The sequence below is a fragment of the Lygodium microphyllum genome, chromosome 24 (assembly GCF_053477565.2).
Source record: "Lygodium microphyllum isolate KBCC chromosome 24, Lygodium_microphyllum_v1.1.10, whole genome shotgun sequence".
In the NCBI taxonomy this organism is placed as follows: domain Eukaryota; kingdom Viridiplantae; phylum Streptophyta; class Polypodiopsida; order Schizaeales; family Lygodiaceae; genus Lygodium; species Lygodium microphyllum.
Window position 1 is genome coordinate 104,243,377 of NC_141158.1, and position 26,915 is coordinate 104,270,291.

Here is a 26,915-nt window from a genome sequence, read left to right on the forward strand (position 1 = left end):
TTCAGTCCAGTGTCCGATTCGCAATCTAGAAATCTTTGCTTGACCATCTCGAAGTCCCCCACTGTCGAGCATCTCCCAAGGTCTCGTCTGTCATGCCAAAAAATTATGAAAATTCACCAAATGCCGCTCGGTGGTCTTTAAAGCACTTTTTGGGCATTGCCGCTTAAAATCGTACTGATTGCAGCTGCAGCCTTCGACGAAGCCTATTTTTCCCCCTAAAATTCGGAATTTTTTGCTATTTTTAAGCACTTCTTGGTGTTAAAAATCATGTGCCACCATCATTACCATTGTGCAACCTACCATGGAACTCCCAATGGTCACCATTGTGTAACCCACTAACACACCTTCCATTGGCCATCAAGCCCTCCTTCAACCACCCACACCTCCCACCGATCACCCTTGTGCAGCCTGACAATGCACCTCCGATTGATTGCCACCTCCTTGATAACAACTAGACAAAAGACTCAAGAACTTACAACAAAAGAGGAAGTGAGCATGAAAATCACCTAGGACTGATCAACCCTTGACTTATCTCCAAGTCCTAGGTTTAAGCTACATGCCCCTAAGAAGTGGCCGAGAGCTCACAATCCAACCACCAAAAGAAACTTGAGCCCCACCCACACTTTTGAATCCAAAACTACACTTGTACGTTATCGTATCAACTTGGTAATTGATCTAGTCAGTCATGAAACCCCAAAAACAACAACCAACATGATGGATCAGTCAAGACACTCCAAAGGAAGTTCAAATTACTTCCAAGCCACACTAGATAGTTTTTAGCAAGCCACAACCTTTGGTATTTCAAATATGACTCCTAAGTCCATGTAATGAAAACTAGCCGATCTGAGAGGCAAAGGACAAATCATCCTCAACCACTTAGTAAACCTCAACAATGACACCGGAATGTAGCTTTCCAACATGCAAGAAAAAATGGATGACTTTTGAAAAATGATGTTCAATTCAATAGCAACTTGCTCTTCACAAGACTTGCTTTTGGATCTTGTGCAATGTCAATTGTTTGACCAAACCAATATCCTTCAAGTAGAAACACACACTGCACAAACCATTCTGACAGGAATGGGAAACAATCCAGCCTAGAGAGACCAATCAAAGATTCCAAATAGTTGCATAAGTATAGAGTTTGGTGATGATCCACACAGTTTCTTAGAGAAATTTGAGCAAGTCTATGACATGAATAATCTTACATGCGATGCTAAGCAGGCACAAGCTTATGGGCTTTGCCTAAGTGAGGAAGGGCGCACCTACTTCACTAGCCTTGACACTGAAGAAAAGACTTCCTTCATTCTCCTAAAATATTTATTTATCAAATGCTTTGTCGAAGCTAGTATGGGGATAATCATATTGTCTTACTAATGAGCATAGAGTAGCAAGACGAAGAAAGCATGAGGAAATACGTCTCCAAAGTCAAAAGTCCTTTTAACGGCACTCAGGTTACTGAGAGACCTACGAAAAAAGTAATCATGAGGGCCTTCATCAAAGGTATTCTCAATGAAAGGATATATGAGGCTTTGGCTAGAAACTCTTAATTACATCGCTCTATCATAAAATATGACTTGGGAAAGGCTATCCATGTGGATGACCTCCACAAGGAGTGCAGTAAAGACAAGCACCATGTGAACTCCCAATAAGAGAACCGTGCAAGACATTCCTCTATCAAAAATAAGGAGAGTCTCGAACTACTTGTTGATGTCAAGAAACAACATCAAGAATTGCTTAAGATGGCCAAGTCCCTTAAAGTTTCACAACCTTGTTGCCAAAACAGCATGCAGTGCATACACTATGGGGGAGATCACCTTCCTTTAGAATGTTCGAGGCCACCACGAGCATGCAGTAATTGCAGACATTGGCCATGAGGCAACATATTGTACAGCCCCTTGAAGGCTCCCTATCAACACTTGTCAAGATTCCACTCGAAACTCTACTAAAAGGTAGCCCAACTATTTGGCAAGGATTAAAGGTCCATGTAGATGGTTTTGATCCTAGCCAATCACAGCATGCTCTAAACACCAACCATAATGCATCTCCATCCTTAAGTGCTCTAGGGATCAACACATTTTGGGAGGGTGATGGACATGCAGTACTACTCCCTATGGAAACCCTCAAAGACAAGCATCGCAGAATAGTGGATATTGGGGCTGGTATGAGTATAGTTAACCACAGTGTCCTCCAAGCATAAGGTAGTCCACCCATAGAGTTAGTTCACTTCAATCTATCTATTATAGATGGATTTAAGGTTCAACCCTTGGGAGTTCTACGAGATTGGCTAGTCAAATTTGCTAGAGTCATGTTCAAGGTTAACTTTGTTGTCATGAAAGGAGTAGACTATAGGCTTGTTGCTTGATCGCACATGGATACATAATGCATGACTCATTGAAGATTGGGGTAATAGTTTAGTCTTTCTAGGAAATCACAAAGAGGCGATTTGTGTTGAAATGGAGTCATGAAAGACAACCCTTGTTGACCTTGATGCCATTTCGACCTTACTAAAAGAAGAGTCCATAGATTCTCCAACCATCACACCTTTGACTAGATACCTTCCCTCCCCTGAGGATAAGCAAGATTGGATGGGCATTCTTGCCACATTGGAGTTGCCATTCATAGAGGATGAGATTATCATTTAGCATATGAATGCATGAGTCAGGAAGACACACTTGAGGCCGCAACTCTTGCCACCATTGAACCCTCAAGGAGTCCAGCCACCCATAAGAAATCATCTATATAATATGTGCTCAAAGGATATTATGAAATACCCTTTCTTTACATACTATAAGGCCTTAAAATGGCCCCTTTTACTTTACTAAACTTACAAAAAAAAAAATCTTGTAATTTAAAAGCCCCTTTTGTAAATATAATCCTATAAATTTTATTAAATATAATACTCTTTCTTTTGAACTCATGTGCTATCTTACATGTTCTATAAGGTGGACCCCTCGGGATAGAATCGTCCCCTTGAAAATGCCTTCAATGCCTCTTTTCATGATGGTTCTTGACTCTGCACCACACCCAGTCCAAGGTTATCCAATCTCGAAAGATAGACTAATACCTTGAGGCTATGTTTTCGTGATCATCCAAATGCAAATCTGACAATCTTTGAGAAATTATTGAACCCCACCTTGCAATGGACAAACCTACATCAAGTCTTATTCAACTTTCATAACTATCTCTTTGTCTCACTAATGCGCAAGTAAGGCATAGAAGTTGATGAGCTTAGTGGCTCAGAGAACAATCACTATGAAGAGAATTCTAACTCAAATTCAATGGATTATGACAATGAGGGCCACATAATTGAGCAAATTCAATTAGACCCTAAACCTTCTCAACACAAATCGTTGCTCATTGATATTGGAATTGTGAATATTACTTCTGAAGTAGAATGGTTGGGCTACCTCAAAGTTTTAGATCATGCTCAACTTGGGCCTCCAAATTATCTATGTCCCAACCTTGAGTTAATTCTAGCCCAACATAACCAGCAAGGTGCCATAATAAGTTTAGATTTGGACTCACATCATAGGACAGAGACTCTGACCCTACAATAGTTCAACCATCCTAGTTCAAGAGTGCTAAAGTCAAAGTTCTAATCCACTTAAAAAATATATGCTTATCATGTTGAGTCTTCCATAGTTAGAAAAAACTGCAAGATCTACCACCTCGTTTTACCAAGTTCATGAAAAGTGATAGAATCATTGTTTTGCTTGGAGCCAAGCGAGAGGGTGCATACAATGAACCTATTAAGGGACAAGAAAGTAAACATTGCTAAAACTAGGCAACCTCCCAAACTTGTGTACATTGCTGAAGGCCTCAGTATAGGGAGGATGAGGCATGGCTTGTGAAATTGCTCAGGGAGTACAAGGACGTGTTCGTATGGAGCTATTTGGATTTGAAAGAAGTTCCACCACAAGTTCTAAGTCACACAATTCCATTCAAGCCAAATGCTAAGCCTACGAAGTAGCGGCGTTATCCAATGAATCCACACTACATACATCATGTGAAAGAGAAAATTGACAAACTTTAGAATGCTAGATTCATTTACAAAATCAAACATACTAACTGGAAACAAATAGTAAGATCCGAGTGTGCATCAACCACAAAAAGCTAAATGTAGCTAGCATAAGAGATCACTACCCCCTTCCTTACATTGACCATATGATAGAACGAGTAGTAAGAACGGAGGTGTATAGCTTCCTAGATAGATTTTTGGGCTACAATCAAATCCAAGTCCACTCGAATGACCTAAAATGGATCCTCTTTGCCTATATAGTCATGGGGAGTCTTTGTCTATAAAGTCATGCCATTTGGGCTGACTAATGCACTTGTGACATTCCAAAGACCCATGTGTACCATTTTCAAAGACATGCTTAGGAAGTGCCTTGAGGTGAAGGGAGAGAGAATGTAACGTTCGCGTAAACATATTTTTTTAAAAAAAGGATAATACAATTTTTTTTTAATATTCCCCTCCCCAGCCGACTGATGTGCTGGAAGGGGAGGGGAATAGCAAGGAAGCGGAAGCTCCTCACTGGGAACTCGTTGGTGTGGGAGGCCATGCAATGCAACACATAAGGAGAGGGAGGATTCCTCTCCCTCCCCTATTTAAGAGAGGGGCTGCCACCGTGAAAAAAAAAGGGGAGAAGGGTCGCCATTTTGAATCGGGAGGGAGAGGACAACGTTGCTACCACATCACCATACAGTACCACTACCATGAGAAGGAGGAGGAAGGGAGTGTGTTGCCTCGACGCCTGATGGAGGAGCTAAAATCGAAAAAAAAGGGGGGAAGCTGCCGTTCGGCTGCCACGTTTCGAGTGCCCAGGGAGGAGCCGCTGCCGTCTTGCATCGTCGACCTGAGAGCCTTAACACACCCCCCTTCCATGTGAAAGCTTTTAGAAGCTTCCTGGGGGGAAAGCTTCTAAGGGCCCTTAAGCCCCCTTTCACCCCCGTGCCCCAAAATTTCCCAAGGCCCCTTTTTTTATGCATTTTTGGAAACCCCCCCCCCCCCCCGCCCCCCCCTCCCCCCCGCCCCCGGGGTTTTAAACTTCCTTTACGCCCCTTTCTTATGGGCTTGTAGACCTTTCCTTTCAAACCCCCTCATCTTAACATAGCATTTGCAATAGGAGTTGTGGCACGTTATATAGCTACACCTGGCAAGCACCATTGGGATGCCATGAAGTCTATCATGAGATACCTCAAAGGCACTACAATTATGTGCAGAATATATAGTGTGAGCTAACCTAAGATTAGTAGCTCTATGGCTTGTAGGATAGCTTATGATATATCTTATAATAATTAGGATTGTCCTTGATCTCAGATGCGGACTAGTTCAAGTGATGGTATTTGAGCATACATAATCAATTATTTGATCTATCACTTATTAATGAATAAATGAATCAATCCACTCACCATATACTTTAATTTTGAGCTTTCGGTTGTGTCTAGCTTAACCCCATGCTTTTGGCACAATGAAGTAGGCTGCCACTTTAGCTAGCCATGTGGCATGTGCCTCACTCATGGTTGGTACAGTAGTCCTAGTTGGAAATCATCAATTGTTGCATTCATTGTGATTCTATGGACTCGATCTTGGATGGTATAAGTATCAACTAATAATTGACATTAACGTAATATAAGTAAACGAAATCCATCGTGACATGGTTCCTATTTTCATTTGGTATGATTTGACAACTCAAATTGGATCTGATCACTTTAGCGATGCATCGGGCTGCACTTTGGTCACTTCTGATGTGCCTAGCTAGAATGTGAGATGAATTAGTTCATAGTTTATGCAGTAATTAAATTTGTGTTATATGTGGGATTGCATCTTAGTCTCCTTTGGGTTGCTTACAAGGCTTGCTTTGGTCTCCTTCTAATTGCTCTAATCTTCTTTGGCAAGGTTTTATCCACCATATATACCTATAATCTTTGAATATGGATTGCCTTTAATTGATTACCCATTGCAAGGCCTACTTCAAATCCAAGATGAAGTACATGTGCATAATTGACTCGTGACTATGGATATCTTGTAAGTCTATGTAAACTACAAGTTGTAGAATTATAATGATTGGATTAGAAGTATTACCTATGCTTTTGTACAAGGGTGCTAAGCTTGTTGTGAGCTACACATAGTTGGCATTTATTAAATCAAACTTCTTGTTGCTTCATGCAAATGAAGCCATATTGTAATAGGTGAAGATACCTACCCACCGATGTGAATGCATGTGTGATGGAAGGTTCTTTAAACTCAATAATAAGCCTTCCTACTAAATTGATATGGCATATGTGATCAATAAATGGCCTATTTATTTTATATTACATTATACATATACTCCTTAAGGTGTTGTGCTTGATTATCTCTTTTTGTAGGGAATGCTAGATTCCTTTACATATTGCGCTTACTATAATTTTCATGGAGTTGAGGGAGACAGTGTAGAAAATATTAGACTACATTGACTACACGTGCAAAGTAGGTTCCATTAATAACTTTTCTTTTGTAATTAGTATATGATTGGTTGCCTATTCACTAAATTTAAATGCCTATAGCATAGTTGTACTTGACTACTATTATCATGATGTACTTGGCATAAGTCCTTTAAATGTGTAAAAATAGATTGACAGATTAGCTAGGCTTGGATTCTTCTTGCCTTTTGCTAACTGGTACTTTTTTTTAAAGGCCTTATGGCAACCCTACATTCTCTTTCCTTTTGAAAAGCACTTTTAGTACCTGAAGAAAAAATCATTTGAAAAATTTAAATTCAGTATCTCATTTCTCTTTCATCCTAATAGTCTCTAGGTTGTTTTTCATGTTACCTTGAAGCATTGAGAAAGACTTACAAATGCATATTATTTCTCTGACAACAAATTGTTAGTAAGGCTCTCTTAGTACAAAGCAAAAGGATAAAAGTCAATTGTTTGCATAGCTGAAAATACACAACTACTACATCAATTGAATAACCAAGGCAATGAGATTTAAGCTATGTGGTTTTTGCAAGAATACATATTAGTATAATTAGTGTTACTCAATGGTTCAAGGTATGCCTATATGGTTTAAACCTAGGTTGGAGCATGCTTGGTTGAGTAGCTAGTTCATTGACACCCTAGAAATCTAAACTTGAGCAAACTTTATTGAGTAGCTAACACAATAGAAAATTAGGTTTAAACCCTTAATGATGATGTACTATATTCCAATTCTATCTTGTGAGTATTGGAAATGTCTTGACTGTGACCACAACCTTACAATTCCAATGTGTGCAAATTATGAAATGAGAAAATGTTAAAGATTTAGGTTGTGAATGTGCATAGTATGGTTTACTTTCAGGAAAGCTACAAATTCATCTACTAAAATAATTGTAGTTACTTTTTAAACATGTTTTGTCCACTATTAAATCGAGAGCTAGGCTCACAACCATGCATATTAGAATAAATTTAGTTTGGAGTTGAGTCTCACTTGAATCCCAAAACGCATGTAATGTAAAGGGCCGTCAAAGGGCTAGAAGAGTGGGTTGGATACCCAAAAAGGATAGAAACCCTAGAAGCCATGCATAAAAGAGGTGAAAAAGAATGAAACAAGCTATATCATGTGTGTGCAAACTTATGGTCTCCTTATTCTTACTTATCCTTTCATACTATTGTAAGAGTAGAAGAGAGGGAGGGAGTGAGTGTGAACATGAGGGACTTAATGGAGAGAAGCTCTTATTATTCTTCTTCTCCTATTCTTTCCTTTCATGGTGAGAGGTGAGGTTGAGAGAGTGTGAGAGAGGTAGAGTTGAGAGGGATACATTAAGAAACTCATTTTGATCTACTTCCACACCTTCTTTTTCTCATTTCCCTCTCTACATTATCTGTGAAGGCAAACATGAGTAACCAAGGAGAAATGCATGGCTTGTGGACTATACTTGCCTAGATGTGGTAACTACAATGAGACAAGTTGGTAAGTATGTTCGCTACACCGGTGCTTTGAGTCATTCTATTGCATGTGCAGCAGCTAGTTTCATCTTGTAAGGTTGTCTTACATGCGAGTCGGCTAAGTTGGTAAGTATGTTCGCTACACTTGTGCATCAAGTTATTCTATTGCATGTGTAATAGCTAAATTCATCTTGTAAGGTTGTCTTACATGTGAGTCAACTAAGTGAGAGGTAGCTGTAACTAAGTGTGTTGTGCCCTTAGATTAATAAGTGTTGTGTCCAAAATGTCGGCATTGAGCTTCGAGATTGCTTAAACAAGCACCATTTTGACAATTTCTTTAATTCAAAATTTGAATTTGAAAGCCATGTGAGAGTCTTGTTAGGTTTGGAAAAGTATGAGAGGTTTGGGAGGCTTGTGGTGGTTCGATAAAATGGCAAAGCCACAATCTAAACAATATAGTAAAGTGTTCCTTGCGTGCTCCATATACAAGAAATGGTAGGCCACTTTGTTGTAGCCATGAAGTGACATTGTGAGGAAAGTGAAGTTCACACTTTAACTTCATTTCCTTCCCCTATTCTTCCTTGCATATTATACTTGGGGTTATTAGGGTTGTTTCTCTCCCCTTTCTTGGGCATGGAGTCAAGTTTGTGGAGGACACAATTTAGAGTTACATTTGGGCAAATGGTTAGAACTTAGGATTAATCTTTTTAAAGAAAGGTGTTAGTAGAAAATGTTCCTAGGGTAGCAAGGAAGGGGGGTTATGTGAGCAATCTCTATTTCTCCCCCATTTTTCCATGATAAGGACATGCATTAGGAATCAAGGTTTTCATTTGGAGTGAGAGAATTAACACTTAGAGACTAGAGGGCTTATGGTTTCTAAATGGAAAGCTAAGTGCCTTTTGCTTCCAACAAAATGCATTTGCATACACTTACATTCTCCTAACACTTGAGCAAGCATAATATCGAGTTTAGTGAGGGGGAAAACCAAAGATTGGGGCATAATAGGTGTTTTCATGGGGTTAGGGTTTGTTGGGGTGCAATATTAAAGTGTTTATTATGATATGTTAGTCAGGGTTTTAGGCACAGAGGTCTAGTTATGGAGAAGGTGACTTTGGACATCAATTAGGAGCCAAAAGGGTTAACACTTTATGTTAGCATGTATGGGTGTGTGTGTGTCCATGCACATGTGCACATATATGTACATGTGCATGTGTGAGATTGTATGTATGTCTATCTTCCTTCTGAATGATAGGGTAGGATTATTATTATTAAGTGGGGGTTATGTTTGGGAGGAATGCAAGATTAGGGTATTTGGGATGACACATCAATTAGAGATTTTAGTGTGGGGATTAGCTTTGAGGATGGTGTATTGGGGGACTAGTTACGGGGGGGTTAAGATATATATCACACACACACACACACACACACACACACACACACACACACGCACGCACGCACGCACGCACGCACGCACAGAGTTTTTGCTTGATCATGTTTGCTCTTGATTTTATCTCTCAACATGTATGCAAATTTCACTTTTTTAGGTCTCACTCTTCCTTCTTCTTCTAGTTTTGTTGCATAATTTTGTAGCGAAATAGATTATTTTCTAGTGAAACTCTTGATAGAGCCATGGGCTATCCCTCTAAATAGAGAGTACCCCCCTAAATTGTAATTCATAAGAACGCCATAGGAGTAGGATGTGTAAGAGCTACAATTGGAGTGGACATCTCAGGACATGGGATAAGTCACCGAATATGGGAGATACCTTATGGAGATGGGCGCAGCACACAGGTTAGCCATTCTCAATGGCCTAGCTAGATACCCCCTATTTGACGCCTTCACATGTTATCCTCACCAACACAATGCTAGCACAATAGACTATATACTTGCTCCATCAATGCTAACATCTCACATCCAATACCTCTCAATATCCTTCTCAAAGTTACAATGGATCATGCCTACCTATCATTCACCATCGACCTCCAATTCATTGACATGTAGACCCATTAGCAGCTCATTGATACTCGAGATACCTCTTTCTAAAGAGACAAAGGATATCTATGAGGTGAAGATCCTTAGATTGCTACATGATGCAGACCTCGACGTTCCATTATAGGAGCTCACTCAACAGTTCAGTGAGGCCCTACACATTGCTATAGGTGTAGCCTTCCCACACTCACAACCCACACAAAGAGCCTCCACCAAGGTGACACCTCTGAATAGCTAGTATGATGATGAGTGCCATAAGACCAAAGCACGGCTACAAAGAGAGATAGCATTGCTGCTTTGTGGACTTCCGCAAAGCTTTTGACATAGTATCGAGAGATAGGCTAATACACTGATTGCATGCCATGGGAGTACTGAAAGAGCTCATTTGGGGTATTTTTGGCACTGTATGAGAGGGTTGTGGGTAGAGTACATACAACTGAGAGCCTTTTGGCACCTATTCACTCCACCATTAGGGTGAAGTAGGGATGCCCCCTCTCTCTAACATTATTTGGCCTATACATTGATGGGATCGCTAATTATATTTCACAGGAAGAAGATAGAGGAGCTCCACTAGCTGGCACGTGGATACCTCTCCTATAGTATGTAGATGACATTGTATTTGACAGCTGACTCTCCAAAGGGTTTTTAAATTAAAAAGTATGTGTGTGTTGAGCGCGAATGCGCGTGGAATTGTGGGTGAATAAAGAGTTCATTTTAACAATGAATTTGTGATTAAGGGGGAAATGAAAATAAATAAAGCACATAAAATAAATACATGGAAGGGGTGTGTATGTAATGCAGAAATGCGCACGGAAGAGGTCCCCAAAAGAAGTGAATCCAGTAAAGGAAAAGTAAAGATACTGCTACTGTTTGTTCTATTTCAATGCATGCATGGACAAGATCAAGAAGCCCAAACAGATTTCATATCCAAGGAAGCATTAATGGGAAAAATGTATTTATTTTGGTTAAAAATGGTAGTACCCATAGTTTCATAAATAAATAATTCATAGACAAGTTGAACTGTTTCCTGAATGATTTACAATAGCCTATCAAAGTGCAAGTGGCAAATGGAGATGAAGAAATCAACAACCAAATGTGTCCCAAAGTGCATATTTAGTTGGCTGAAAGTTATCGGCAGCAAATGGACTTAATTGCTTTGGATATGGGCCCTATTAATGTTGTGTTAGGTTGTTTCACCTAGCCGATCCAGACATCTTAGGTCTCGACACAGACACCGACAACACCTTCATAGGCGGATACATGGGATTATTGCTCGGGCTAGAGCTAGGCCCTCCATACTCACATGAGATTGTACCATCTAGAGCTCATTGTTACTAGATAGAGCTCTATGTTTTACATATAGCCATAGTTAGTTTCCTTTCTTATTTTGCTTTGTGCTACACATTTTGCCAAGACAGTTGTACCATCATACACTGGATTGTAACCCATAGTCTCATAGGTCATTTTGGCCTTTTGTAAAAGTGAATATATCATTTCATTTCATTTCTCTTGCTCTCTCTCTCTCTCTCTCTCAAAGTTATTGCTTGAGCATGTTCACTCTTGGTTTTATCTCTCAATGTGCGTGCAACTTTTATTTTCGTAGGTATCACCTCTCCTTCCTCTTCTACTTTACTTGCATAATTTATGTATCAAAATAAACAATTTTCTAGTAGAATTTTTAGTAAAGCCATGTACTATCCCTCTAAATTGTAATTCATAAGACTTATCCTAATATACTCTCTCTCTCTCTCTCTCTCTCCAATTCCTCTTTGAATGTGCACATGTACACACATTATAACCTCTTGAAATTTGTGAGGTTTTAACAACAATATGTGTGGAGTGTGCCATTTGTTCCATGTGAAATGTACTATTTGTTTTTTTTTTCGGTGAGCAAAGAGAAGCAACCATCCATCCTAGCGTCACTGCTTCCCTTTGCTCAACACCTAACAAATGTGTGATTAAAGGGCCTAGCAAGCAATGCGATAGTAGAGAAGTTTAGAGCGGGTTTTAGACTCGAGATTACATATATGGTTTAGAAAGGGTTCTAGCACTCGAGCCGCGCTTCGTACACGGTTCCTTCTTCATGGCGTGGATGGCAGAGATTCTTTTAAGCCCGGTCGCCAAGGATCGCACAAGCTCATGCCGCCATCCGTATCTCTCTTTTTAATTGCCACAGTTTGTCCGTTGGCAGCCATATTTGAGTTCTGGCTATGACGTCTTAGCTATCATATGGCTTTCTTCCAAACTTGAGTTCCCACTGTAAGATGAGATAAGAAGCAACCGGAAGTCTGTTTGGCTATGTCAATGTGTGTCAGCGACAGAAGTTTCTCTTATTCTGCGGATTGTGGGAGATACATGGCAGCATACCATAGCTTAGGACCTCAAATCTGTCTGAGTGGCCAGCTCATACGTGACGAGCCTCGGATTTTGGCAGAAGGGAAGCTCCCGAAGTAATACGCGCCTGTACGGCTATGGCTTTGACCATGGGAAGGATGTCTGCCTACCGTGTCAATGTGTTCCCCTACTTGTCACCAATCTCTTCTGTGCCATCGGTGCGGTGTAGTTTGTTTGTGCGCCTCAAGTATCCTTCATCTTCTTGCTGTAGCCACATGTTGAAGCTGAACGTTTCCAGGGGCCCTTCTTCTACATCAAGATTCTTCCACATTGGTTGCAGGGCTTCACAAGCTCCCATGGACTGTCCTGATTCTTTGCCATCTCCAGCCGGGAAACCGAAGGGAGGAGCTTCAACAAAAAAGAAGTCTACCTCAGGCCAAGAAAAAAAACGCGTTGCAGTGGAATACGTGAGCTTGTCAGTAGAAGATGCGATGAAGGAAGTGCTGCTGGTTTCAGAGAATATTGTGCAAATAAAGAAGCCTAACGCTGGTTCAATGCCTGTACCACTGCATAAGACAACGGTATCTAGGAGGAAGAATAATGCTGCAACAGCCAAGTCGAAGGAGACACTGCCAGATGTAGAAAAGGAGCAGGATCATGGTTCAAGTGATGCAGCGGAATCTTCTGTATCCTTACGCAAGGGTGTGGTTACACAAAGGAAGAGTACAGTTTCAAAGATTGATGAAGACATCCCTCAGCAATTGATGTGTGGTATTGCTTCCCCATCAAAGAAGAAGCCTTCAACAGCCAGAAGAAAACCAAAGACAGAAGCAATAGAAGAAGAAGCAGGAAAAGGGGATTTTCAAAAGTTGGCGTGTGACAACCATCTTGATGACATTTCCCAGGCAAAGAACAAGCCTCTGACAACCAGAAGAAAGCGGAAAGCAGGATCGTCTCTTGGAATTTCAGGACAACAGCCATTGTCTGCTGTTGACAGCTATCTTGATGATATTCTTCAGGCAAAGGACAAGCCTTTGACAACCAGAAGTAAACGAAAAGCAGTAGTAGTAGAGAAAGAAGCAGGATCGTCCCTTGGAATTTCAGGACAACAGCCATTGTCTGCTGGTGACAACTACCTTGGTGATATTCCCCAGGCAAAGGACAAGCCTTTGACAACAGGAAGGAAGCGAAAAACAGTAGTAGTAGAGGAAGAAGCAGGATTGCCTCTTGGACTTTCAGGACAAAAGCCATTGTCTGCTGGTGACAACTACCTTGGTGATATTCCCCAGGCAAAGAAGAAGCCTTTGACAACCAGAAGGAAGCAAAAAACAGTAGTAGTAGAGAAAGAAGCACAGTCGTTCCTTGGAATTTCAGGACAACAGCCATTGCCTCCAGCAGAAGAAGTGCGATCGTCCCTTGGAATTTCAGGACAACAGCCATTGTCTCCAGCAGATATTGTTGGTGAACTTTCAAGAGAATTTGTAGAAGCTCCTTCACTAGCACCTATAAGAACAAGCCATATGAGCTGTGGGGAGAACATATTTGTTAATGATCTGTCAGCTGCTTTAGAATCTGTAAGTGATAATGAAATTGTTGGTGCTTCAACATCTGATCAAACAGTGGCACATAAACAGAAAGTATCAACAAGACAGAAGGCTATGAGCTCGAGCCAAGTGAATGACATCTTCATTGCACAGAAATTGGCCACATCGCACAATACCAATCAACTGAAGGATTCTTCTAGCCTGGGGTATAAAGAAGTTGACTCGGCCCATGTTTGTTTAAAGGAGAATACTGCAGTGGATCATTCTAGGGAGAGATCTGTGGGCAAGTACAATTTCAATAAGACCTTCCTTAACTCAATGAGAGGCTCTGGTAGTGCAGAGGATCCAGAAAGACGCGATTTCAACATGGGAAGAGCTATGGGTAGTGATAAAAAAGCACCAAAGAAGTTTTCTGTGCGACATGTTGTAGCCAATCAAGCAAGCACCAGCTCATATTTACAGGTATTTGATGTGTTTGTATATCCATGCCCCCACACCACCACCATCCACAACAACACCCCACCCCCCCCCTTGGCAGATACCTCAGTTCATGGTGGTGATAGCCATATATAGCTCTTTGCAACCAATCTTAAGCCAGCTGTGTTTGCTGTAGGTGAGAGCTTTTCCAGTTATTTCAGTGCCCGATAATGATCACCATCAGTCTTCGGGCACCTGACAACTGCGTTTACTATTGCTCCTAGACCTTCTACCGGCTGCTTTTGCAGGTTTCCAGCAGTCACCATCTCTTGAGGGTCAGCCAGAATGCTCGTTTCAAGCACGTGGAGCCTGTTTGAGGCCATAAAGGTCCTTCTTCAACCTTTACACCTGTCCATCTAATGAGGAAAAGTCAGGACGTTGCTCAACGTAGATCTCCTTCAAATCACCATTAAGGAAGGCAAACTTCACGTCAAGTTGATAAACTGGCCACATCCTATGGTTGGCTAAGGCAAGAATGGCCCTAATGGTAGCCATTCGAGCTGTAGGTGCAAAGGTGTCATGGAAGTCCATCACTGTGTTAGACAGTGTCATTTCCTAGACAGTCGTCAGTAGTCGGACAGCAGGCAGGTACAGGTGCCACGTGGCATAGCAGGTACAGGCGTCACAGTTTGCTGCAGTCAACAAGCCTTCCTTTCGTGAATGGGTGGTAATTCCTTGATCAAGCACTGAATTACAGCAATCAGTAAATCAACATAAACTGAAATGCACCTTTACCTTCAAAATCTTGGACAGTAGACACCGTGTTGGCCCCAAAACTGGCACACCTTTCGGTATTTCTTTAACTTTATTAACTATTGGATTGGGTACAAGGTGAGATTCCACAATCTCCTTGGCTGATCCAAAAGCCCCTTGTTGTAGATACAATCAACAAACAAATTGGGCAAATTGCCCCTTGATTTTCACCCAGAACTTGCTCTAAAGGAATTCTATTTGGCCAAATGCTATCCCAAATTCACAATGGATGTATTGGCATTTGGATTCCTTGACAATTTTACAAAATTCAGGTGCTGAATTTGGTGCTGAATTCAGTATATGATGCCTTTTACTGATGACATGGGTCTTGAGTGTTGAGAATCCCTTAACCTATAGTTTTGTGTTCTGCGTTTTGCGTTTTGCATTTAGGGTTTCACAATGGACAATCCCAAAAAGAGACTGGGTGCCCACAATGTGGCGCCACCCTAGACAACTAATGCCCTCCCTCCAAGCGCCACCCTAGACAGCCTCTTGCCTATTTATAGGCTGCCTCTATCACTCATTCTTTATGGCTGATTCATTCATTCCGTCACCTCTTCTCTCCAGTCTCTCCACTGCCCTCATACCCCTTTAGGAGGACATTGCGGTTCGTGGTTGTCTTTATTATCTTCCTTGTGCTACGATACCCTTGTTTCCTTGTATCACATTCATCCCATTATTCGGAACTTCATTATTCCATTCATTAGAGTTTCATCTCTCTTTTCTTCTCTTCTCCATGTTTGTCGAGTTCACTCCGTGTTTCTTCCCGCAAACTCTACTGTCTCGTTGGTACATTATCTTCTAACATGGTATCAGAGCTGGATCTGCTCAAACAGTAGCAAAGATTCTCCACTCTAGTGAAGACAAAGACTGGTGGCGGTTTCGACATCCACTTCTCCTCTTTTTCCGCTGCATCAATATCCTAATTGGCAACTGCTTCCTCCTGCGTTTGCTGTTTTCCAATCTGCCTTCAGGGCAGCTGTTGCCGCCTCCACCTCCCAGTCTGCTGGCGGCTTCTCCCTGCTGCTAGCGGCTCAACTAGATTGTTGGCAGCTGTTCTTTGCTGCTGGTAGCTTAGTAAGATTGTTGCGGCTCCTCCTTGCTGTTGGTGGCTGGTCTCTGCAACTTGGCAGCTCAGCCAAACTGCTGGTGGGTGTTCTCTGCAATCCAGCGGCTTAGCCAGACTGCTGGCTGCTGTTCTCTGCAACCTGGCAGCTCAACTAGTCTGCTGGCGGCTATTCTCTACAACTCGATAGCTCCACCGTAGTGTTGTACCTTGCGTTTTTCTACTAGTTGCAACCTCTTATTGCTATTGTTGGTAGTATCCTCCTCCCATTGGCAGTTCACTTCCAGCCCTTCCACTACCCTCCCATCCCTTGAGATGGACATTGCGATTCGTGCTTTGCATTGCCCTCACACCCCTTGAGGTGGACATTGCAGTTCATGGTTTGTGGCTGACCTTTTCCTTCTTCAGCAAGGCACACTGATACCCATGGCTTCTTTACCAACAGATGACCAATCTACTGGGTGTTTCTATTGTGGCGTCACCGGACACACCACCTTTGCTCGTCGACTTCGACCTTTGCTCCCCACCCCCCGAAGTATATGTGTCTTCCACTAGGCACTCCTTGTGCCACCTCTTTTTTCTAGGCTACAGAGATCCTTTTGTATCGGCTATCAGAGTACTATGCTCAAGGTAATAAGATGCATCTGATGCGCACTAAGTCCTTTTGAGCACATGGAGGATCGATTGGTGCTACGACCTCTGGGAGATTGTTGTAATACCGGCCGGTAGTCTTCTCCCACTCATTTTCAGGTATAGTGGCTACCACGGCCCGTGATTCTGCAATCCGCTCCATCAAGAGACAGTGATTATTTGATACCGTCTCCTCGTCAGTCCGCTCCTTCGAGAGAGAGTGGCTACTCGACTCCTTGCTCTTCTTTGGCTTCCTAGTCCGCTCCATTGAGAAGTATTGACTGTTGCTTACTTATTACTCAGTTTGAGCCCCACCCTTCAGCAAGGCACACTGATACCCATGGCTTCTTTACCAACAGATGACCAATCTACTGGGTGCTTCTATTGTGGCGTCACCGGACACACCACCTTTGCTTATCGACTTCGACCTTTGCTCCCCACCCCCCAAAGTATATGTGTCTTCCACTAGGCACTCCTTGTGCCACCTTTTTTCTAGGCTACAGAGATCCTTTTGTATCGGCTATCAGAGTACTATGCTCAAGGCAATAAGATACATCTGATGCGCACTAAGTCCTTTTGAGCACATGGAGGATCGATTGGTGCTACGACCTCTAGGAGATTGTTGTAATACCGGCCGGTAGTCTTCCCCACTCATTTTCGGGTATAGTGGCTACCACGGCCCGTGATTCTGCAATCCGCTCCATCAAGAGACAGTGATTATTTGATACCATCTCCTCGTCAGTCCGCTCCTTCGAGAGACAGTGGCTACTCGACTCCTTGCTCTTCTTTGGCTTCCTAGTCCGCTCCATTGAGAAGTAGTGACTGTTGCTTACTTATTACTCAGTTTGAGCCCCACCCTTTACCCTCGCCTACTCAGGTTCGAGGGGCCACCTTTGGGAGTTCTTCACCACCCCAGATACCTTTCTCAGCACGACTTGCGGCACTTCCTTCATTCTCAGACATTTTGGAGTTCGTAATCCATGAGTTTTTGGATTCCCTATCTACCTCAGAGGGGGATGATCTTTCTTTGCGCTCCTAGGGGGCATCTATATCTACTGCGACTTTAGAGGGGACTCCTATTCCTCCAGTTTCAAATGGGATCCCCATCACTTGCTCAATAATTGCCTCTTGCCATTCATAACCCTCTTCACTACAACAAAAAGGCTCCATAGACGCGCTTGTAGACGCAATATTTGAACTGTGTTAAAAAATGTCGGGCGTGTTTATTATTGCGTCTACTGCTGCGTCTAAAATTTCGCGTCTAAAAGCGCGCTTATAGTGAGAGTTACACGCCCATATAGACGCGCATATAGACGTGCGTATTGACGCGCTACGTAAATATGTTTGTACATCTTGGTGGAGGCCTTTTATCTTCTTCTTCTACCCTTGGATGGGGTGGCTTCCTTCCAGTGGTCATCTCACCTATTGATACCCAGGATCTTGAGGATTTACCTAGATCTGGGCCTTGGAGGTTTAGCCGCCGCAACTTGGTGATGAGGCCTTCGTATTTCTTCTTGCATGGATGCACGGAGCTAGTGGCTTCTCTCCTGAGGTTGAGTTTCGGGTTCTCTAGTTCACTCTGTCTACTATTCTTTACTATAGGTTTCCTTGCAAATGGAAATCTTGGATCTTAGGGATCCTCTACATCTTCTTCCTCTTCTTCTTCTTGCCTTGGTCACTTGGTCAGCATGAAACCAACTTCCGAGATTGAGTATGGGCATATCCTTATGGTTCTCGACACCACACAAAGTCCGACGTTTCTCCTATGCATTGCATGTTTTCATCATCTTTGTACTAGGGCACTTGGGCAAGTGAACAATTTCCCCATGAGGAACACTGTCCATGTGGCACTTGGTGCATGAGCAACATTCCATCTCCACCTCACTCTTCTCTTGTTCCCCTTTTTGGGTGTGAGAGGGGGTGTTGAGAAACTCTTCATCCGCAGTTTTGCGTTCTGCGTTTTGCGTTTTGCGTTGAGGGTTTGCGTTTTGCATTTAGGGTTTCACAGTGGCTAGCCCCAAAAAGGGACTGGGCGTCCACAGTGCGGTGTGACCCTAGATAGTTGACGCCCTCCTTGCAAGCGCGACCCTAGATAGTCTCTTGCCTATTTATAGGTTGCCTCTATCTTTACGGCTGATTCATTCAGTCCATCACCTCTTCTCTCCAGCCTCTCCACTGCCCTCACACCCCTTCAAGAGGACATTGCGGTTCATGGTTCGTGGTTGTCTTCATCATCTTCCTTGTGCTACGACACCCTTGTTCCCTTGTATCACATTCACTCCATGATTCAGAACTTCATCATTCCATTCATAGAGTTTCTTCTCTCTTCTCTTCTCTTCTCCATGTTTGCCGAGTTCACTCTGTGCTCATCCCCGCAAATCCTACTGACACTGAGGTAGTTGCTCAATCCTAATTTTTGCAATAAATTAGGGTTCACAATAGAATTCCCTTTGTTGTCCACCAAATCTGGCTGATATCTGCTCCAAATGGCTGAGATCTTCTGAGAATGGGTTGGAATTAGAGAGAGAATGCCACACACACAGAGAGAGAGAGAGAGAGAGAGAGAGAGAGAGAGGAAAATTCAGAGATTCCTTGTGGAAAATGACTGAATTCTGCGTGCAGATTGTGAAATCTGCCCCTGTAGTTGCTGCCTACTGTCAAAGAGGTCCAAAACTGCTGTCGCTAGCCTTAAGATGTTGTCGTTTGATCCTGATGGTGCTTCTGTTGGTGTGTGATCCCCTAGGGCCTCTGGCTGTTGTTGCTTGTAGCAAATGTCAGAAAATTGGCTTGAATTCTAATTTGCAGCACCTTCTGTTTCTCTCTCCCTCATAGGTTGGAAACTCTTTGAATGGTTGAAACCAGGCCTAGAAAACGTTTTCTTAGTTTGCATGGGTATTTCTGCCAAGTGACAGCCTTCTACACTCAAATTTCAGTATTATTCAGCCATTAAATTAATTTTCAGAATCAAATAATCCTGAAAATTAATTTCGGCCCTTCTGACCCTACCCAAAATGAAACGTGCCTATCCATAATTAAATTGGCTAAGCCATTTGCAACCTGGAGTGGTCCCCAACCTTTGTTGACCCTTAGACGGGTATTAATTGTTTAGCTAATGATAGTTCCTAGAGTCAACAACACTTATTGGCCAAACAACAGTCCTAGGGTCAAAACTGACACCAACCGAACACCAAAGCCCAATTGGCATAACTTGTCACAACTTTTGCCTTTGACACCCACTGCATCCTTGGGGTCCTTGTTGGCTTGTTACCATGAAATAATTGCCATGTGCAACACATGCTTAACAACCTTGCACATTTGATTAGTAACTTTTTTAAATGTTATTAGCAAGATTAAAGCATCTCAAAATTTCACGCTCCATGACAGACCTCCCCCTTGAAATCTGTGCAATCATCCTCGATTGCATTGCATTGTACCAAAGCAAAAGCATATTGCAGTGGTATTTCCATAAGTCATCACAGCACAACATTGGTCACTGTTGTCTAACCATGCCATATGGGGTTAACCATTGAAAACTGAGCATAAACCGATCATTTATTGATTTGAGAAGTGATTACAAATTGCTGCAAATGTCCAAATTGACTACAAATTGATTGCGAAAACTGATGTAATCAAAAAGTGAGCTGAAACTGATTACAATTTTGTCTCAAAACTAAGGCACAAACTCATGCCAAACTGATCTTAAATTTTGTAAAAGTATAGCTTCAGTGCTTGGGTGAAACTCGTACTCATTTGCATACATCTCACAGTGACTAGTACATTGAGTAGTGACCCCATGGCATGTTAAATCAGAGATGGCAGCAATCAGCTCAGCACACAGTGTAGACAGTAGAGGGAGTGAGAGTGTAGACATAGCTCGATCCTTGATTAGATTCAAAGTACGTAAGATAAAGTACTATGTGAGTGCCTTAAGGTCCGGACCGTTCATGCACAAAAGTGTGACCGTTCATGCACAAAAGTGTGTAATGTGTTTGAGAAGGAAGAAGGCTGTGTTTTAGGCCTTCAAGTGCAGATTTTACCTTTTCATTGCCTATGGCGGGCGAAGAAGCAGCGGGAGAGGGATGAAGAGCCCTAGCAGGCTGCATACATACATTCAGAGAGGGGTTTCTTTTTGTGTTTTGTGCAAGCATTTTAGGTGAAGATGTCTTCTGAGGCCGAGAGAGTTTTAGGGAATCATGAACTGAAAGGTGCTCGTGTTACCGGCTCTTCCATCAGATCAAAAGCTCGGTGGCGAGAACTACCACATTTGGTGGGCTATGATACTTACCATTTTGGAGTCCAAGGGTGAGTAAGAGGGTTGTGAACAAGGCCGAGGCGAGCGTGGGCGTGCGAGAATGGAGCAGAGTTGCTGAAGTTACTGCTTTGTTTTGCTGTTTGAGAAGGAAGAAGGTTGCGTTTTAGGCCTTCAAGTGCAAATTTTTCATTTTCAACGCCTATGGCGGGTAAAGAAGCAGCGAGAGAGGGATGAAGAGCCCTAGCAGGCTGCATACACACATTCAGAGGGGGTTTCTTTTTGTGTTTTGTGCAGGCATTTTAGGTAAAGATGTCTTGTGAGGCCGAGAGAGTTTCAGGGAATCATGAACTGAAAGGTGCCCGTGTTACCGGCTCTTCCATCAGATCAAAAGCTCGGTGGCGAGAACTACCACATTTGGTGGGCTATGATGCTTGCCATTTTGGAGTCCTATGATTTGGCGGAGCTCGTTATGGAGGCTTTTCATCGTTCTTCTACGCGAGACGATTCCAGACTCTCTACAAGTGATAAGTTGCAATTGGCAAAGGCTCAGGCACATTGGGACAAACTAAATGCTTGCATCCACTCGTTTTTATCTCTCATGCACTATAGCTGTGATCTCCTATATAGAGCATTTGACGGTGGCCTGGGAGATATGGTTGGAGCTTGATTAGATGTATAATCGCATGACCATTATGAAATGAGTTTCTTTGGAAGTGCAGACGAGGACCATGAGTATCAACAAGTCATATTCTATGCGGGAGCATATCAACAAGCTGAGGCAGCTTTAGATGTAGGTGCGAAACGCAAGGAAGGTGATCACTTCTGAAGACATGGCGATAACTCTTCTTTCACAGTTATTGCCTCGTTTCAGTGGTTTTTATTCCGCGTTGATTGCCTCCAGGCAGTCGGAGACTCTTCATTGGGAGGAGTTGGTTCCTATGGTCTTGGACCAAGAGGAGTAGTTGAAAGGGACCAATGCTTCTAAATCGGAGGCATTGATAGGTTAGTCCTCTCAGAAGAAGGGGAAGGACCAAAAGGAGGAGGAGGAGGATAAATCAAAGAAGGACAAGAAAAAGGAGTCCACTTCTCACATCTGTGGCAAGATAGGTCACTGAAAGAAGGATTGCCGTGACAAGGAGAAGGAGGAGAAATCTTCAAAGGATTTTGGAGCGGTGGCTACTCCCTCATCAATGCTTTCCTCCACTTGGAGGTGGTTGAGGCATTGACCTTGAAGGCCTCTGATGTTGTGTTGACGGCCCCATACACTCGAGAGTGGATTGTTGACAGTGGTGCCTCCTGACACGACTCCTCCTAGGGCAGGTGTTGCTCATTTGTGGCCTTCGTTTGGCCATATTCTCATTGGCGATAGTGTTAGCAGATTAGTCAGTTCATGGTTGAGTCTGTATATGTGGTACAGCAGGCTGGGCACTAGAGATATTTTAGGCATTTTATTTGTCAATATTTATGGGGATTTGGCATTATTTGCAGCGAGCTATTTTTGGCATTTATTTGGCCTATATATTCTCAAGCTCCCTCCTCCACATTCATTCATCACTTGACAGTTCTTGGAGAGAGGGAGCATGTGCCAGTGCCTCCACAGCCGGTGACTCACATTGCTTCTGTACTGTCTCATGTCTTGGTATATGGATTCCATTTCCTGAGCATACATCTGAATTCTCTTCTGTATTGTGTTCTTTCTTTCCCTTTCTCTTTTTTCTTGTGTTTCAGCAGTTTATTACAGCTTATGTTTATGCTTCCATTGCTGCACCACTTCTGACATGGTATCAGATTTCAGGATTTGTGTTTCTGCTGTGTTTTCTTGCTGATGACAGGTCTGTTTTCACCCTTGCTGATGAGGCGGTTGTTGCTCCAACTAGGCGCCCTATTTTGCCTGCGTTTTTTTGCTGATGTCAGCATCTGTACATCTTGTGCATTCGTTTCAGCCTGTGTTTTGGTGTCTCAGCATCTCCTCCTGGCTGGGTGCTTGGATTATTAGGCCGTTTTTACTGTTTTTTACAGTTTTTGATTGATTTTTTGACTTTTTACAGCAGCTTTTGTCTTATTTTGGTCAGATTTTGGGTTATATTGTATGTGAACTCTGGTTTTTTGCAGTCTGTGCTCGTGGTTTGGCTGTGTTCCCTCTCCAAATCCCTTCTTTTCTCTACTTCTTTTCTAAATCTTCTACAGATGGCTCCTCCCTGCACATCCACTGATAACAAGCTCCGTGGCCCTGATTATTACACGTGGAGTGCGGCGATGAAGGCTTGGTTTATCCAGAAGCGGTTATGGTACGTGGTTGGTACAGCTATGGTATGTCCTCAACAGCCTTCTCGTGTTCCATCTGATTTTGATGAAGACAACCATGAGGAGGCAGTGCTTACATGGGATTCGGATGATGCCCTTGCTTATTCGGCATTACTTCGGTGTATTTCCAAAGAAGTCCTACTGGCGGTCACCTTCCACCATGTAGGACAGCTTCAGATGTATGGTCGAAGTTGCATTTGACGTACGAGGCTCCTTCCACCATGAGGGCCGTTGCTTTCTATGGCCAGCTCCAACAACTGAAGTTTGAACCCAAAGATACAATTCAATCATTCCTACTTCATGTTACCCAATTCCAGGACTTGCTTTGCACTATGCAGTCTGCCCTATCAGAGGCACATCTTGTTGGTACGATACTCTACAGGCTTTCTCGGGAGTTTGATGGAGTGGCGAATGCTTTATGGACGCAAACATCTACGACTCCTGTCAATTTTCTTCATATGTCCTCGATTCTACTTGAGCATGAGGCTACTTTGCGACTACAGGGAAGGCTTTTGTCACATTATGGAGGTTCAGGTGAGGCTCTTGCCGCTTCAGAGAGGGGTTTGAAGACAAAGAAGTCGAAGGCCCAGTGTTACCACTGTGGCAAGAAGGATTATTTAAGGGAGGACTGCAAAGAGTTAGTGGCTTCCAGGAAGAAAAAGGAGCAGAAGACGAAGCGGGATGTGGACTCCTCTGACGAGTCATCATCTGCCTCAGATTCTGATTCCGATCCTTCAGCCAAGGCAAAGTTCAAGGCGCGGACGGGATCCTCTTCTTCAGATCGTGGAAAGGGCTTGGTGGCCCCTTCCTCAGTTGCTTTCTAGTGGTGGTGATGAGGTTATCCCTCATGACTCTCCAGTGCCAGAGAGGGAGTGTGAGAGGTGGTGCGATGGGGCAGCCATGCCTCATCTATATTTCTATATAGATGCACAGGATACAGAGAGGGACATCTGTGACGCATCGACCGAAGTCTGGCAAGTACAAATCTTGGAGCTGGGATTGACATCCAGGTTCATGATGGGTTGGTTACGTGACAGAGAGCGGGTGGCTTTCATCTAGAGCTCACTTGAGGGGACACTTTCATGGTCTGGCCAAAGAAGGGGAATCCATGGTCATTTATGCGCTGCGGCATTGGTGACAGGATGGTCCCGTATGCTACATCAGAGGCATTGTTGACAGACATTGAGAGCTGCTATGATCTTCTCTATCTTCAGGAGTTGGTAGGATTGACATCGACATCAAGTTCTCTCCGAGGCACCTTGGTGGTGGCTTGCTCACCCACTACTTGGGTATCCATGGTTCTACATTGCTGTATGTACTATGGTGTGACATTATCATTGTATATTGTATTGTATCAGATCACCCATGATCTGAGAGAGGGTGTTAGGAGATTAGTCAGTTCATGGTTAAGTGTGTACATGTGGTACAATAGGCTGGGCACTAGAGATATTTTAGGCATTTTATTTGTCAGTTTTTATGGGGATTTGGCATTATTTGCAGCCAATTGGCCAGTCATATTTTTGGCATTTATTTGGTCTATATATTCTCAAGCTCCCTCCTCCACATTCATTCATCACCTGACAGTTCTTGGAGAGAGGGAGCACGTGCCAGTGCCTCCATAGCCGGTGACTCACATTGCGTTTGTACTGTCTCACGTCTTGGTATATGGATTCCATTTCCTGAGCATACATCTGAGTTCTCATCTGTATTGTGTTTTTTCTTTTCCTTTCTCTTTTGTCTTGTGTTTCAACAGTTTATTATAGCTTATGTTTATGCTTCCATTGCTGCACCACTTTTGACAGATAGTTCTTCTATCCCTATTCAGGGACGGGGTAACATGCATCTTATTCCAGATGGGCAAGGTGGTGCCCATACATTCGAGGTGCTTTATGTCCGGCCTTGGGATACCATCTACTTTTGGTGCACAAGATTTGTGCCCTCAGCCTCTTGGTCAAGTTTGATGTAGATTCTTTTCGGATTCTTGATCATGGATAGAGATAGGTCCTTGCTTCAGGTTATGAGGAGAATGGAGTCTACAAGTTGCGGTCTTCTTCTGCCTTGATTTCTCTTCTTCTCACTTCTCAAACAAAGTTTGAGGTTTGGTATGCTCGGTTTGGCCACCTCAACTATGATTACCTACGGAAGGCGTCTAAGGGATAGCTTGTTCAAGGTTTGCCAGATATTGTGGTGAGCCAGTAGCTGTGTGTATCTTGCATTCGTGGGAAGCAAACTCATGATGCTATTCCCATGTATCCAAGGTAGTGAGCTGACAGTATGTTTGCCATGAGATCACTACTTAGTGTATTAGTCAGTGTGAGATGTATGGAGCTGAATATCAATTTCACTCGGGCACTGGAACTATACTTTTGCATGAGCTTATGATTAATTTAGCATGAATTTTGTCTCAATTTTGAGACAAATTTTGATCAATTTTAACTTAGTTTTTGATCAGCTTAAGAACTGTTTATGGTCACTTTTGGGATTAGTTTCACATCAGTTATTGCATTGATTGCTGGTCAGTTTTTACAATGAGTATGTGATTTGTTTGGCGTCACATTTGCAGTAGTTTGTGATCAGTTTTCAGATCAGCAAGTAATCAGTCTATGATTAGATTATGCTTAGTTTTCAAAGGTTTACATCTAGTTCCATGGACAATATCATATGTTATGATGCCATTGATGTTTTGGCCATAGTTTATGCTCACGAGAAATAGACATGTCACATGATAATGTGGCAATGTTTTTTTGAGATTCTTTTTGAGTCTTATGTTCTATTATGATTGGCTGGTAATTTTCAGCATGTGTTGGGCATATGGAATGGTTGAGTATTATTATAACCAGCCGTCCTCCTTGGATAGGGTGGTAAATCCTTGATTACAACTTAATTACAGTAGCAAACAATTTATTGCAAATTTGAAAATACAAATTTAGCTACTGATCTTGACAATGCACACTCGATTGGCCCCAAAGTTGGCGCCCCTTTCAGTATTTCTTTAGCTTTATGTAAGAAGAAGTCGATTTAGGGTGGTAAATCCCTGATTACAACTTAATTACAGTAGCAAACAATTTAATGTAAATTTGAAAATACAAATTTACCTATTGATCTTGGACAATGCACACCCGATTGGCCCCAAAGTTGGCGCCCCTTTCAGTATTTCTTTAGCTTTATTGAATAAGAAGTTGATTTACAATGGGATTCACCGATCCCCTTTGCAATCCAAACTCCCCTTGTTGTCCAAAGCGACAAGCAAGTCTTCAATCTATTTTGCCCCTTGATTCGGGCTTTTGATTGGCCTTCACCCACTTCATAGATGATGGAAATGCCCTAAATTCAATGGTTGGCTAGTTCTCCAACTGAATTTAGCTGAAATTCACATTCAGCCCTAAAAAATCCAAGTCTTGGAGCTTCCAATTTTTGGCATGCTTCTCGAGGCTGCTGCTAAACCCTAATTTTTGCTGTAAATTAGGGTTTACAGCAGAGAAATTTGCAATTTCTCAATCTCCAAGCATCCAAATGCTGAGATCTTCAGAGCAAGGCTGCGAAATGGTTGGGAGATGAGAGAGAAAGCTGTAGAGAGAGAAAATTCAGAGTTTTGTTGCGAAGAATGATTGAAAACCAGTCAAATGCAGCTGCTGCCCTGGCACATCAGCTTATAGAT

At 42.6% G+C, this 26,915-nt stretch overlaps 1 protein-coding gene across 2 annotated transcripts in view; it reads left to right on the plus strand.

Annotated features, from left to right (window-relative positions):
• The first annotated feature begins 11,908 nt into the window (after positions 1–11,908).
• LOC148015467 (tRNase Z TRZ3, mitochondrial-like) overlaps positions 11,909–26,915 on the plus strand; it is a 159,712-nt gene continuing 144,705 nt past the window's right edge. The window contains exon 1 of one of the 2 annotated variants that reach the window (XM_087665597.1): positions 11,909–14,237. In XM_087665597.1, the coding sequence (XP_087521723.1) occupies positions 12,369–14,237 (1,869 nt within the window). In that variant the 5' untranslated portion in view covers positions 11,909–12,368. The remainder of the gene's footprint in view (positions 14,238–26,915) is intronic. The other variant, XM_087665596.1, reaches the window with a different exon arrangement.